This window comes from Aethalodelphis obliquidens, unplaced genomic scaffold (genome assembly GCF_003676395.1).
Source record: "Aethalodelphis obliquidens isolate GAN/ISIS:26980383/991018 unplaced genomic scaffold, ASM367639v1 scaffold32, whole genome shotgun sequence".
Lineage (NCBI taxonomy): Eukaryota > Metazoa > Chordata > Mammalia > Artiodactyla > Delphinidae > Aethalodelphis > Aethalodelphis obliquidens.
This window is the reverse complement of record NW_020837976.1, coordinates 3,050,794-3,063,611: the sequence shown is the minus strand read 5'-3', so window position 1 is coordinate 3,063,611 and position 12,818 is coordinate 3,050,794. Positions and strand designations below refer to the sequence as shown.

General features: G+C 41.2%; 1 protein-coding gene across 3 annotated transcripts in view; it reads right to left on the bottom strand.

Annotated features, from left to right (window-relative positions):
* The window catches only part of RIOK3 (RIO kinase 3), a 32,746-nt gene extending 20,800 nt beyond the window's left edge, over nt 1-11,946 (bottom strand). For 2 of the 3 annotated variants that reach the window (XR_003437253.1, XR_003437252.1), the window contains exons 1-7: nt 11,706-11,946; nt 3,910-4,025; nt 3,146-3,291; nt 2,945-3,052; nt 2,649-2,758; nt 836-979; nt 32-159 (exon numbers count right to left, since the gene is read on the bottom strand). Coding sequence is in view for 1 of the 3 variants with exons in the window: in XM_027127607.1 (XP_026983408.1) it covers nt 32-159; nt 836-979; nt 2,649-2,758; nt 2,945-3,052; nt 3,146-3,291; nt 3,910-4,025; nt 11,706-11,768 (815 nt within the window). In the remaining 2 variants the exon portion in view is untranslated. The remainder of the gene's footprint in view (nt 1-31; nt 160-835; nt 980-2,648; nt 2,759-2,944; nt 3,053-3,145; nt 3,292-3,909; nt 4,026-11,705) is intronic. The other variant, XM_027127607.1, reaches the window with a different exon arrangement.
* Between the last annotated feature and the right edge of the window lie 872 nt (nt 11,947-12,818).

Below are 12,818 nucleotides of genomic sequence, written 5' to 3'. Positions count from 1 at the left end.
GATATGATGGTATTGTATTTTGCTCATTTACCTCCCTCCGTATGCATGAAAGACAACAGATTCCTTTCCTGTACTAATACAGCCAGTGATTGTCTCCAACATTCCACAGTTGACCATTTTATACAGAAGTAAACGTGTCTTCGGATCAACTGCTTTTTCCTACAAAAGATAAAGCACTGTAAGTGAAAATAACTGGTAATCACAAAACATTTTCTGAGCCATTTCTAGTATCTAACATTCAAAATATATACTTTTTTTAACCTTTATTATTAATTTACCTAGGTGTATATACAATAGGCTCTTAAAAGAGTGCTGTCGAGATACAATTCATTTCTGTAACTCTAATGTCTTTGAAAGTGAATATCTAAAAGAACCATTAAAAATCAGACTCTAGTTTAGTCAAAATTTTATCTCCAAAGTTTAAATAGCTCTCCTAATGTACTTACCATTAGTTTGTTTTTCTAAAGTTTTAAAAATTATTCTCAGATATTATACACTATCTTTGTTAAGGTAAAACATTGTAGACTATTAAGTTATTATAAATATGTCATGACAGGAAACAACTTTTCATATGCAATGTAAACTACACAGTCCAAATTAATTATGACCACTGAAATGTTAGTTTTGAATAAGTGATTAATAACCACTACATGAAATCTGAAAAGTCAAATGGCAAAGCTACTTGGGTTTCATTTACATCTTTGATTTGAAAAGTCAATCTCATGAAAAAAACATCAAACATGAAGTTTTATCTTGTTTTTTCCCTGAACATGAAGTTTTCTAATATGAATCTTTCCACTAAAAAAACAGAAACAAAAACGTTAAGAATACTTACTGCAGTAGAATGCTCCTTTTTCTCATGGAGGCGGGCACTTCGACGTTCTTCTGAGTAGGCATGTTGTTTTAAAGCATTGAAAACATGGTTTGATAGTTTTAAATCCATTCCAATTCCATCTCCTACCTGAAACCCAGGTGCAAACTGCCAAAAAGAAGAAGAAAAATTAGCATCTGAGTACTTTAAAATGGGGAAGTGAAAACAAAAAACAATGAGAAAATCAGTTTTACATGGATTGGGTTTTCTACTCAGTAGATGATAATGCTATGAAAGCAGAACCCACAGGTATTACAGAGGAAAAAGCAAAATAACTCACTGGTAAGCCCAACAGAAAGGGAAACAAGGCTTTTTAAGAAACTGTATCCCAAAGGAAGGGAAGGTTTATTTTTATTTTTTATGTTTTTTTTTTTTGCAGTACGCGGGCCTCTCACTGCTGTGGCCTCTCCCGTTGCGGAGCACAGGCTCCGGACGCGCAGGCTCAGCGGCCATGGCTCACGGGCCCAGTGGCTCCGCGGTATGTGGGATCTTCCCAGACCGGGGCACGAACCTGTGTCCCCTGCATCGGCAGGCGGACTCTCAACCACTGCGCTACCAGGGAAGCCCCGGGAAGGTTTATTATATGCATAGAAAACATCCAAACACATCTAAAAACTAAGGTATTTTAGCATATGCTTTGAACATATGCTAAAATACCTTATGCTTTTACATCAGACAAAGACACATTATATTTTGAAATCATACCAAATCTTACCAAAAAAAAAATTTTTTCATAGTCAATTATTTTTGAAGAGTGGGTTAAAATCACAAGCTATGCCCACACCATGACAATTATGTCCAATACGGAAGCCACTAGATACATGTGGATATTTAAATTTAAATTGATTAAAATAAAATTAAAAATTCAGTTCCTCAGTTGTACCACCCAAATTTCAAGTGCTCAATTGTCGAATATGGCTGCCATATTAGACAGCACTGACACAGAACATTTCTATTATCACAGAAGGTACTACTGGACAGGGTTGTTCTAGAGTCAGATCTGGATTATTTCTAGAATATGTTTACTTAACAAGTATTTGTATTCTAAAGCCTAAATGTTTTATATTAACCACGATAATTACGAAGGAGGAAAAAAATGCCATTTTTCTTTTTCTCCTTTTTTTTTTTTGCGGTACGCGGGCCCCTCACTGTCGTGGCCTCTCCCGTTGCGGAGCACAGGCTCCGGACGCTCAGGCTCAGCGGCGATGGCTCACGGGCCCAGCCGCTCCGCGGCATGTGGGATCTTCCCGGACCCAGGCACGAACCCGTGTCCACTGCATCGGCAGGCGGACTCTCAACCACTGTGCCACCAGGGAAGCCCTCTCCTATTTTTTAAAAATTACATTGTGTTTCTGATTTTGCAGGGGTAGTTCAGGCACAAGATAAAAAATTCAAAAATTATAACAGGGTATACAGTAGAAAGTATATTTATCTCCCATTCTTAACCCCCAATCACCATTGTTATCTGTTTCTCAGGTATTTTATGGAAAATAAGATGCTGAAAAATAAATGTTACTTTCAGAAGAACCATTTCTTAATTTTAGAATCAATGTAAATCAAACTAGTTTTCTTAATATTGATGTAGGATTTTATTCTGAGGTACATTATATTCTCATTAGTGGCTCAGTTCCCACAGTGTTGCTATACTGTCATCTAAAATATCCTTAGAAAGGAGGAAGGATATTTTTAGAAATTTAAAGATATTGTATTTAGAATGCTATGTTTTTAACTTATTCTAATAAAACTTTTGATTCAGAGTAATACTTCTGTAACTTACATTTTCCATTCTGGCTGTATTCTTTCTCCCACATACTACTTCATCATGTTTGGTGGTAATGTCTTTTCCTTTTCCAATAAAACCCTTTTTGGGAGTAGGAACTGGTTTTGCTAAAGGCGATTAAGACAAGCCAAGTATGTAAAAATAGCAAAGACTAAATTGCTGCATTCACTATTATCTGAAAAAGATATTTGAATCTAATAGTAAATTACCAAATGAGATTCAAAGACAAATATAAAATACTTAGTCTTCCTACATCCCCATTCTATGCCCCCAGAAAATAAAAGCACAGATACCTGGTCTGTAGGGATCATCACGAGTATCCTGCCAGTCAACCTCATCTTCAGAGCTATCACTGTCTTCATAAGGATGTACTTTTCGATAATTTTCAAAGGAAATGGAAACTTAAAAGGCAAAAATGGTTGAAGATTTATTTAGGGGCACATTGCAAGCATTTTCTACCACCCGATGGAGTTGACACAATAAGGTCATAGTACCTTTGCTATCTCCATTGAATTTTTTTTCTTCACGCCTAAGCTGTGCATCATATTCTCTGTCAAATTCCATCTGTAGCATCTGAGCCAGCATTAGGTCGCTGGAAGTGTCAATGTTTTCTCCAGTAATAAATGGTCCTTCAGCAACGCTATTCAAAATAAGGCAGTATAGACTAATATAATGTGCTTGTGTAAAGAGACGCTACCAGTTATGGGTGAGATGTGCCTTTTCAGTGTTAACTGTATTGAAGAAACAATGGAAAAGAACTTTACCAAACCCTTCACCCTCTCCTGCCCAGCTGCCCTCTGACCAATAGCAGGCACCTGTGAAAGCACCAACTAGGATTAGGAGAGCTTCAAGAGAAAGCTAAAGGGCCTATAATAAAAACCAAACAGACCCAAAATTCATTCGTTCTGTATTCTGATCAAAGGAGAGATAACATATATATGAAAAGATAAACAACAAACATTTGATCAAAACTGTACCCTACTTCATTATTTTTTAATCTATTTGATAATAGAGTTCAACTGTTGCAATGACTAAAACCCAGAGAAACAGAGTGGTTTGCCCAAGATAATACTGAACACTAGTAACAAAATTAGGACCAAAACCCATGTATCAGTGAACTCCCAAAACAGTGCTCTTTCTATTGCACTGCTTTTCTAAATGTATTTCTGAATCATTTGTCATGACAATCACTAATCAAATCCTAAGACTGTTATAACAAGCTGCTAGATAAAATAGAGTCTCTATGAATTTTACTCACACAACTTCAGGAAAAGCGGCAGCTTCTTCTTCCAGCTGCAATTCTTTAGCCAACTGTTCACTCATTACATCAGACAAAGAACAAGATATTGTATTTTGAGGGGTAGCCCATGGACACTATAAAAAAAAAAAGGCAATTCTATTCATAATAATGAACTTAAAGTACTTTCCAAACTTGGAAATAAGGTTATCTTTTGAGAATTAGACTATCTAAATCAACTCAAAAGGAATGCTTACCTTTTTTGCAGAAATCATCTTAAAAGGAAAAATATATCCCAGCTCAAATCTAATCAAAGATAAACCTAAACTACGACAGCCAAAAGCACTCTCCAGCCTGCTTGGTGGGTATGTCCTTACAGTTGAGGGGAAGCACAGGCTACTCTAGCATCACCAACTAGCCAATGAGTTCATGTAATGCCCCTTGTTCTGATTCCATGCTCACCAAGCAACCTTCTGCTTATAGTTTGGCTTCTGCGTAGATCCTCTTACAGGAACAGGCTATATACCAACTACCACAATTCAAAGCCCACTTAGAAGTTACACTTCCTTCTAATTTAAGCAGTAAGTCTTCTACATGTAAAAAGTGTGTGGCAGACCCTTTCAAGACACCTTGGAATATGCGAAAATAAAAACAGCAATAACAAACAATGAATCCTATATTTCTGAACTTTGGAAGCTGAGAAATAGATTCTTGAAACAATACTACTAGAGCAAAGTAATACTCTGTGAGACTCTTCTAGAGCAGCCAGCCACTCAGCCCTCCTCGATGGCATCACTATCTCAGCCCTCTTGAAATACATACAAACCGTAGGTTTACTTCACAATTCCTAATTTTTGAGGGGGGCAGGCTTTACTTAGCAGCAGCAAATGATTCCATTTGATAGTCTAGTGATTAAGACCGTTAATACTGAATAAGATGTCTAAGTATCTCTTGAAGCTGCCCAGCTCTCTATCCCCTTTCCGGTATCATCCTCCCATCACTGGGCTACTGTAAGAGCCTCCTAACTCATCTTTCTGCTTGCTTCCATTCTCCACACCACAGCGTAATGGTTTTTCTAAAACGCAGATCTGATTGGTTCAGTTCCTTACTTAAAGCTCTTTATTGTTTTAATGTCTCCCACTGCCTTTAGGATAAAATCCAAACTCATTGCTTAACTATTACTGAGAGTCTAATTTAGAATATAGCATATAATGGTAAGTGTTTTGGCCACAAATTTGTTTAATCAAGTCTAGCCAGTACAGGCCCTCTAGTTGGTCTAACGGCCTGCTGGAGTGACTCCCAGGGATAACTGGGCAACTTACCCTTGCTCAAGTTCCATAACGTTGAGGTTTAGGGATTTATTTGGTTCAAACTGTTAGGGTGAAGCACATAAGGGTGATAAATGATCATTATATTTATGCCTAAGTGAATCAGAATCAAGTTTTATCTAGTCTCACCCTGAGACTGGTGAGATGCCCCCAGCCCCCACCTATACTAGCCTATTGCAGAACTGTTCTGGCCTTGTATAAGGCCAGGCCTGGAAACAACAGGAAGGTTTCCTCATGGTGTGGTATGACTTCCACTGACTCAGATCTTGAGCACTCTCCTGGTGAGGATTTTGAGGTCTGTAATCTTGACGCTCTCTGTAATCTGGAGAATATAGCTAATCTTTTGGCCACATGACTCTCCTGACTTGCTTCTGCATCTTCTAGGTAGAAGATAAATGCTGCCTCTTACCAAGAAATGCTTGGTCTGATCAAAGTCCAGGTTCCAAAAGGCAAATAACTGTATTCTCTAGCTCAGAACTATCACATTTTGCAACGACTAACAGTAGCATAACAGGCACCACGGGGATACTCTCTATATTGGCTAAATACACCTAACTTACATAGATTAAGTGACACACTGGAGTAGTTGCAATATCATCCCCATTTTATAGATGCAGAAACTGAGACACAGAAAAGTCTTTTAACCCAAGATAACACTGTTGATGGAAGTGCTGAGATTTGAACCAAGGCAGTAGGGCTTAAGAGTGTTTTGCTATACTGCTTCCCTAAACACCTTGTCCTGGGATGGGAGAAGCAAACTGCTGTACTGCCTGCAGTCTAAAATCCAAATTTCTCAGTAAGGAATGCCCTTCACAGCTTGCCTAATTTATCCTTCCAGTCTTGACTCTCACCTATCCTAGACTCTGGCAACACTAATTAAATGCTAAATATGGCATAGTTTCACCCTTCCACGCCTTTCACCCCTCACACATCCCCTTCTTTCTCAAAGGTTTTTCTTCCTTCTCTATTTCACCCAATTAAGTGTCAGCTCTTCCATAGGGTTATCTCAGTTTTATCAGACAAAATTAGATCCTTTCCTTTATCTTCCCACATCAGTATTAGATAGTTAAATGCGTCAGCCACAACACAGCAAGAGCCCCTTGAAGGGCAAGGTCTTCTCATTCTCAGAGTTCAGTGTACAGCTTCAGACATAACGAGGCATTCAAGTATTTACTGAACAAGATGTGCCAAAAGGAAACCTGGAGATATCTCATGGAACTGCCAGGCTGTGCCTAGGCGGTAGAGGTCTGGTGCCTTTCTACATCCCTCCTATTTTAAAGTCCTTCTCTCCACCTTGCAGTCAGCTGCTTTGCTCACCCATTTCTTTTGTTTTGTTTTTGGCCGTGCCACCTAGCATATGGGATCTTAGTTCCCCGATCTGGGATGGAATACGTGCCCCCTGCAGTGGAAGCTCAGAGTGTTAACCACTGGACCACCAGGGAAGTCCCTGCCCACCCACTTCTGATGCTTCTACTCTCTTGCCAGCAGTCAATCAATTCTAAGGTGTTAAAACACCAGCGGAAAATCTCTCGGAGAGGCAAAAATGAGAGGCAGCAACTGTGTTATTTTGTGGCAGAGATTTACCTACCCCCAAGATAGACTGAATCAGAAAGGGAAACATGCAGAGACCAAGAGAGTACCAAGATACCCTAACTGCCCACTCCTACTGACCTTGCCCCTCGGAGCCTCAGACTCTAGAGCTGTACTTCCCTGCACCTCTGCTGACCGGCTCAGCTGGGCAACCTCACACTGAGACAATTTCCTTGGGTGGGATAAATAAGTAAAGACTTCCGAAAGTGTGCCAACTTCTATACTTTGAAATCAAATCCAAACTCTTCAAACCAGTAGCCAAAATCCCTCCATAAAATGTTCTGGGCTGGAGGGAGAGCTGCTGGGCAGGGACAGTCCTCCACAGGCACAAGCGGTTCACCACCCTGAGGGGGCTTAGAAAAGGCACTGGGGGCTCCTCCCACAAATGGGCACCAGTGGGTGTATGGAGGGGAATCCTGTGTCGTCATCTTGCAACTCTTCAGTAAGTCAAACACTCCTTGTGAACAGAGAAACTCTGTCAAATGTTCAAATAATAATAAATCTAAGGAGATAAGAGTAAAAGGCCCTTCATCATCTTGCTCTATCCCAGCAATCCAACGTCCTTTCCCACTACTCCCTTCACCAGCATAAACTTCCCACTGCATCAAGATCTGATGGGAAACTCCACACAATCCTTTCCAATTAGTTATTCTGCTTTAAATGACATCTATCAAGCCCATCACTAGCTCCCTGATTCCGGTTTGCTGAAGACCCCTCACCAATCTTGTTTTTCTCTCCTCTGGGAAACTGCCACCACTAAACTCAGCAACTTGGGGTCATCACAACCACCATTCTCCCACATCTGGCTGGCTGCAGACTAGTGGGAAATCATTCCCCCTTCCTTCCACTCCTAAAGATGCATCCCCAGCTGCCCATCCCACTTTTTTTTTTAACGTTTTACTGCACACAACTATGGGGAAACAATCAAGTAAACTGAAAAAAAAAAAAGCAAACATGAAGGAGGCACATAATAAAAAAAATTCAGTCCTCAACTTGAAGCAAGTCAACAGAACCATAACCCCACAGAAAGGTCCCTTTTCTGCTCATGCATGCAGGTAGAAGACATAATCTAGGCACAATATTTAAGTGGGTAATTTTACTTCTCAAAACAAGGATCTCTGCAAAACGTGATCTGGGTCTGTACAACAACACTAATCTTTTTTTTTTTTTTAAACTTTCAATTTTAGAGTATTTTTAGATTTACAGAAAAATCACAAAGATTGTGTCGAGAGTCCCCAGATACCCCATACCCAGCTTCCCCATATAAATACTGTACATTTGTCACAATTAATGAACCAAATCATTATTATTAACTAAAGTGCATACTTCATTCCGATTTCCTTAGTTTTCCCCTAACGGCCCTCTTCTACTCCAGGATGCCTTCCAGGATACCATATAACATTTAGCTATCATGTCTCCTTAGGCTCCTCTTGGCTCTGAGTTTCTCAGACTTTGTTTTTGGCGACCTTGACAGTTTTTGTTTTGTTTTGTTTTGTTTTTTGTCTTTGGGTTTTGTTTTGGTTTCTTTTGCAGTATGCAGGCCTCTCACCGCTGCGGCCTCTCCCGTTGCGGAGCACAGGCTCCGGACGCGCAGGCCCAGGGGCCATGGCCCACGGGCCCAGCCGCTCCGCGGCACGTGGAATCCTCCCGGACCGGGGCACGAACCCGTGTTCCCTGCATCGGCAGGCGGACTCCCAACCACTGCACCACCAGGGAAGCCCGCGACCTTGACAGTTTTGAGGAGTACCACTAATCCATTTGTTACAGCTCTTTCCAACAGAGCTACATACTTCCTCACTTTTGCCTACAGTTTGTCAATTCTCCCTGCTTGGAATACTCCCTAAAATTCTTTGTTCATAACAGCAGTTTGGGATTTTGTAACTGGGGACCCCAAGTCCCTTTCAGGGTGTCTAAGAGGTCAAAATTATTCTCATAATAGTTCTAAGATAGTTTTTGTCTTTCCCATTCTCATTCTCTCAAGAGTGTGGAGTGAGGTTTTCCAGAGTCTGTATCAGATATGATGGCAGCACTCTGGTGGCTACTAGAATGTGTGCATGTGTATTCTTATGTTTTCTAAAATTTTCAAAGGTAGTAAGTAGGCTGAGGATATAAATGTGCATTTTAAACTATTATATGTAGGATGGATAAACAACAAGGTCCCACTGTGTATAGCACAGGGAATTATATTCAATAGCCTGTGATAAACCATAAAGGAAAAGAATATAAAAAAGAATGTATGTTGGGCTTCCCTGGTGGCGCAGTGGTTAAGAATCCACCTGCCAATGCAGGGAACATGGGTTCGAGCCCTGGTCCAGGAAGATCCCACATGCTGCGGAACAACTAAGCCCGTGCACCACAACTACTGAGCCTGCGCTCTAGAGTCTATGAGCCACAACTACTGAGCCCGTGCACCACAACTACTGAAGCCCGCACGCCTAGAGCCCGTGCTCTGCAACAAGAGAAGCCACCGCAATGAGAAGCCCATGCACCGCAACGAAGAGTAGCCCCCGCTCGCCACAACTAGAGAAAGCCCGCGCGCAGCAACGAGGACCCAACACAGCCAAAAATAATAAAATAAATAAAATTTTTTTAAAAAGTATGTATATGTGTAACTAAGTCACTGTGCTGTACAGCTGAAATTAAACACAACAATTGTAAATCAACTACACTTCAATATTTTTTTAAATATGCATTTTTAGAGATTAACTCAGTTTGTTCTTAGCGCGTCTACCGTGCTCTTATTACCCATCTTCAATTATGCCTGCTATAATCTACATATTTGTTAGGATAGACTTTCATCATATACTTCAACTAACACATATCGCAACAGATTGAAGAAAAAAGGAGCTATGAGAATCCAGCTGTTTTCTATTAAGTCAGACATTAAAGAGATTTACAAAAATACGAAACAATACTACTCTTCACTAATTTTTTGTTTTGGAAAATAGTTTTTTTAAATATAAAAATGTTATTTATATTAACATAATCACTTAAACATTTTTTTCAATATCTCAGTTTTAATTTCTGGTATGACAAATATCAATAGATATAACCAATATAAACAAAAATTCTTGGAGTCCTCAATGTTTTTTAAGAGTGTAAAGAAGTCCTGATGCAAAAGTTTCGAGAACTGCCAGCCTTTAATATTCTTTCCATTTTCCAAGACTTTCCTCAAACCTCTACCTCCTCCACAAAGGCTTCTATAATCACTTCAGTCTTTCAAGAGGTTAGAGAAGGAAATGATTAATACTTGTAGCATCTTTCTATTTGTTTTGCCTATGAAAATGCTGTCTTCTCAACAGAACATCAATAAACCCCAAGATGATTTTTTGTTGAACAGTGAAAATGAAATTTTATAGTTCTGATGATGTACACCTAAATGAAAATATGACTGATATCAAATATTTTATTACTGAATTCGTTTTGTAAGTTTGTTCTGAGGTTAGGTATTCTAAGCAACGTTTGTTTCATCTGACATTTTTACAAGCTTTACAGATGCTTACCTGGAGGAGTTTAACACGTAAAGTATATATTTACTAGTATCTCTCTACTGATTTCATCCTTTTATGTCTACTGATCTTGGCCTTGTAAACAAAGCCTTGATAGAAAAAAATACGCAAAGTAACACATAGATGTAACCACATTTGCCAATGGAATATTTGATTCTCTCTACGGTTGTATGAGAACTTTTATAAAAATTTACCTAAAAGCTTTACCTAAAAGCTACTTATTTCCCCCACTTTCTGTTAAGACCTAGTCTGAAGATCTAGTAAGAGTCATGAGTGACCCTTTATATGGAACAAATGTTCTGTGTCAGCATGTAAAGAAGTGCATGAAATGGGTAAAGGTGGTCAAAAGGTAGAAACTTCCAGCTGCAAAATAAATAAGGCATGAGATGTCATGCACAGCATGGTGACTATAGTTAATAATCCTGTACTATATATCTGAAAGTTGCTAAGACAGTAAACCTTAAAAGTTCTCATCACAAGAAAAAAAATTGTAATCCTGTATGTTAACTAGACTTATTGTGGTGAGCATTTTGCAATAAATACACATAACGAATCATTATGCTGTACACCTTAAATATGTTGTTATATGTCCATTAAATCAAAAAAGAACCATTATGAAGTTAAAAAACCTTCACAACCTTAATTTGAGGAACACAAAATCGCAATTGACCCACTTTTGCTTTCAAGTAAAACCCTCCATAAAGTAGCAAAAGAATCTTTTCAACCTTCTAATGAAAGTATCATGAAAAGAAGCAGCCTGAAACCAGAAACCAAATGTGAAATAAACATTTTAGTTGGCCATTACAGGGAAAAGCTTAAACGTTAAAACCCAGGTAAATGAGAATTTCATAACCGTCTCAACAGTATGTAAACACTTGAGAATTAGCCTGGAGCCGAGGGAGGGTGCGCCTAGGATTTATCTTTTACTACTTCAAAAACAAGAAACTGCCCAAGTAGGATAACCACGCTTGCCAAGTTAAGGAAACAGCTTCCTAAACCACCTTTCTGTCGGGCTTTCTGTGTATAACTGGACTGATTCATGCGGCCGGTGAAAAACAAGTTCGTGCTTGTTTTCCGTCAAATGTCAGCACCTTTAAGCGAGTCCTGCCCAAATATTTGTTACAGAGGTTCAGAAACCAAGGTGTAGAACTAGACAGAGACTCCAAACCGCCCAGGGTGGACTTTGGTAGCCTGTGCCCCTTCCCTGCCTCTCCCACCCCGAGCCCCGCAGCCTCGCCGCCCGTCCCCCGTTCCGAGGTGGTCTGGGTCCCGCCCAGAACTTCCCGAATCGCCCGCGGAGCCGCTTCGGCGCCTGCCACCCTCTCCGGGCCCTCCGAGAGGACCAGCCCAGGCGACTGTGGCAGGTACGTCAGGCCCGACCGCCACTCACCTTGCTGGGTGCCCAGGCCGCTGCCGGCCCGGGCTCAGGGGATGCCACTCCGACCAGATCCATGTGGGGTAAGAAGTCAGCGACGAGAACAGAGCAGAGAGGTGGCAGGACCGGGAAGCAGCCTCCGCCGAGGAGACAGGCAGCGGGGTAGGGGCGACGGGGTGCTGGTGCCGGAGCTGAGATGACAGATGGCGCCTACAGCGGCGGCGGCGGCGGCGGCGGCAGCCGCGTCCGGAAGTAGACCTCTTCTCTTCCGCCCTTTACGCTGGAATGCTAGCTTCCGATTGGCCGCCGCCCCGGGCTCCGCGTTGGGTCACCGTTCCCCGCCCCCGGCGGACCGCACTTCCGGTCGCTGCCCAGGGCTCGGGACTGGTGGTGGCGACCGCCCTTGCCCGGGAGAGCAGCGGATGGGTGTGGCTTCCGCTGGCCAGGCTCTACCCTGTCCCTGAACCGCCTAACCGGTTGCCCGAGAGGGCAGCTGGATCTCGTTGAACGGAATTCGACTGCATGGACTATAAATAAACAAGCAAATCAGGCTCTCTGTTCATGCATTATTTCCCGGGTGAATTCTAAACTGGGGTGGTATGGGAGACAGAAAATGTCAGGTTTAGAGGAGAGACTGCAGAAGACGGTCGGATTTTGTTTTTATTGCAGTTGTCGGAAGTAGGCGGGGCGTGGAATGTGAAATTTTTTAAATGTGTTATGTAACTTTGAGCAAAAAGAGAACTGCATAATAAAAGGTTTTGTTAGTTTTTGGTTTTGTTTTTGGCCCCGCCCCGCAGCGTGTGGGATCTTGGTTCCCCAACCAGGAATCCAACCCACGCCCCCCGCATTGGAAGCACAGAGTTTTGATTCAGTATTTTGTAGGGAGATTTTCATAAAGTGACCAGAAAAATCCCGAATAGGTAAATCAATGAAGACAGAAATCAGACTGGTGGTTGCCAGGGAATGGGGTGGGGAGGAGGGAAACGGGGAGTGACTGCTTAACGGGTAAAGGGTTTTCTTTTGGGGTGATAAACTGTTTTGGAACTTGATATCAGTTGATAGTTGCACAACATCGTGAATCTGTTCAATGCCACTGAATTTTACACTTTGAAATGGTTAATTTTATGT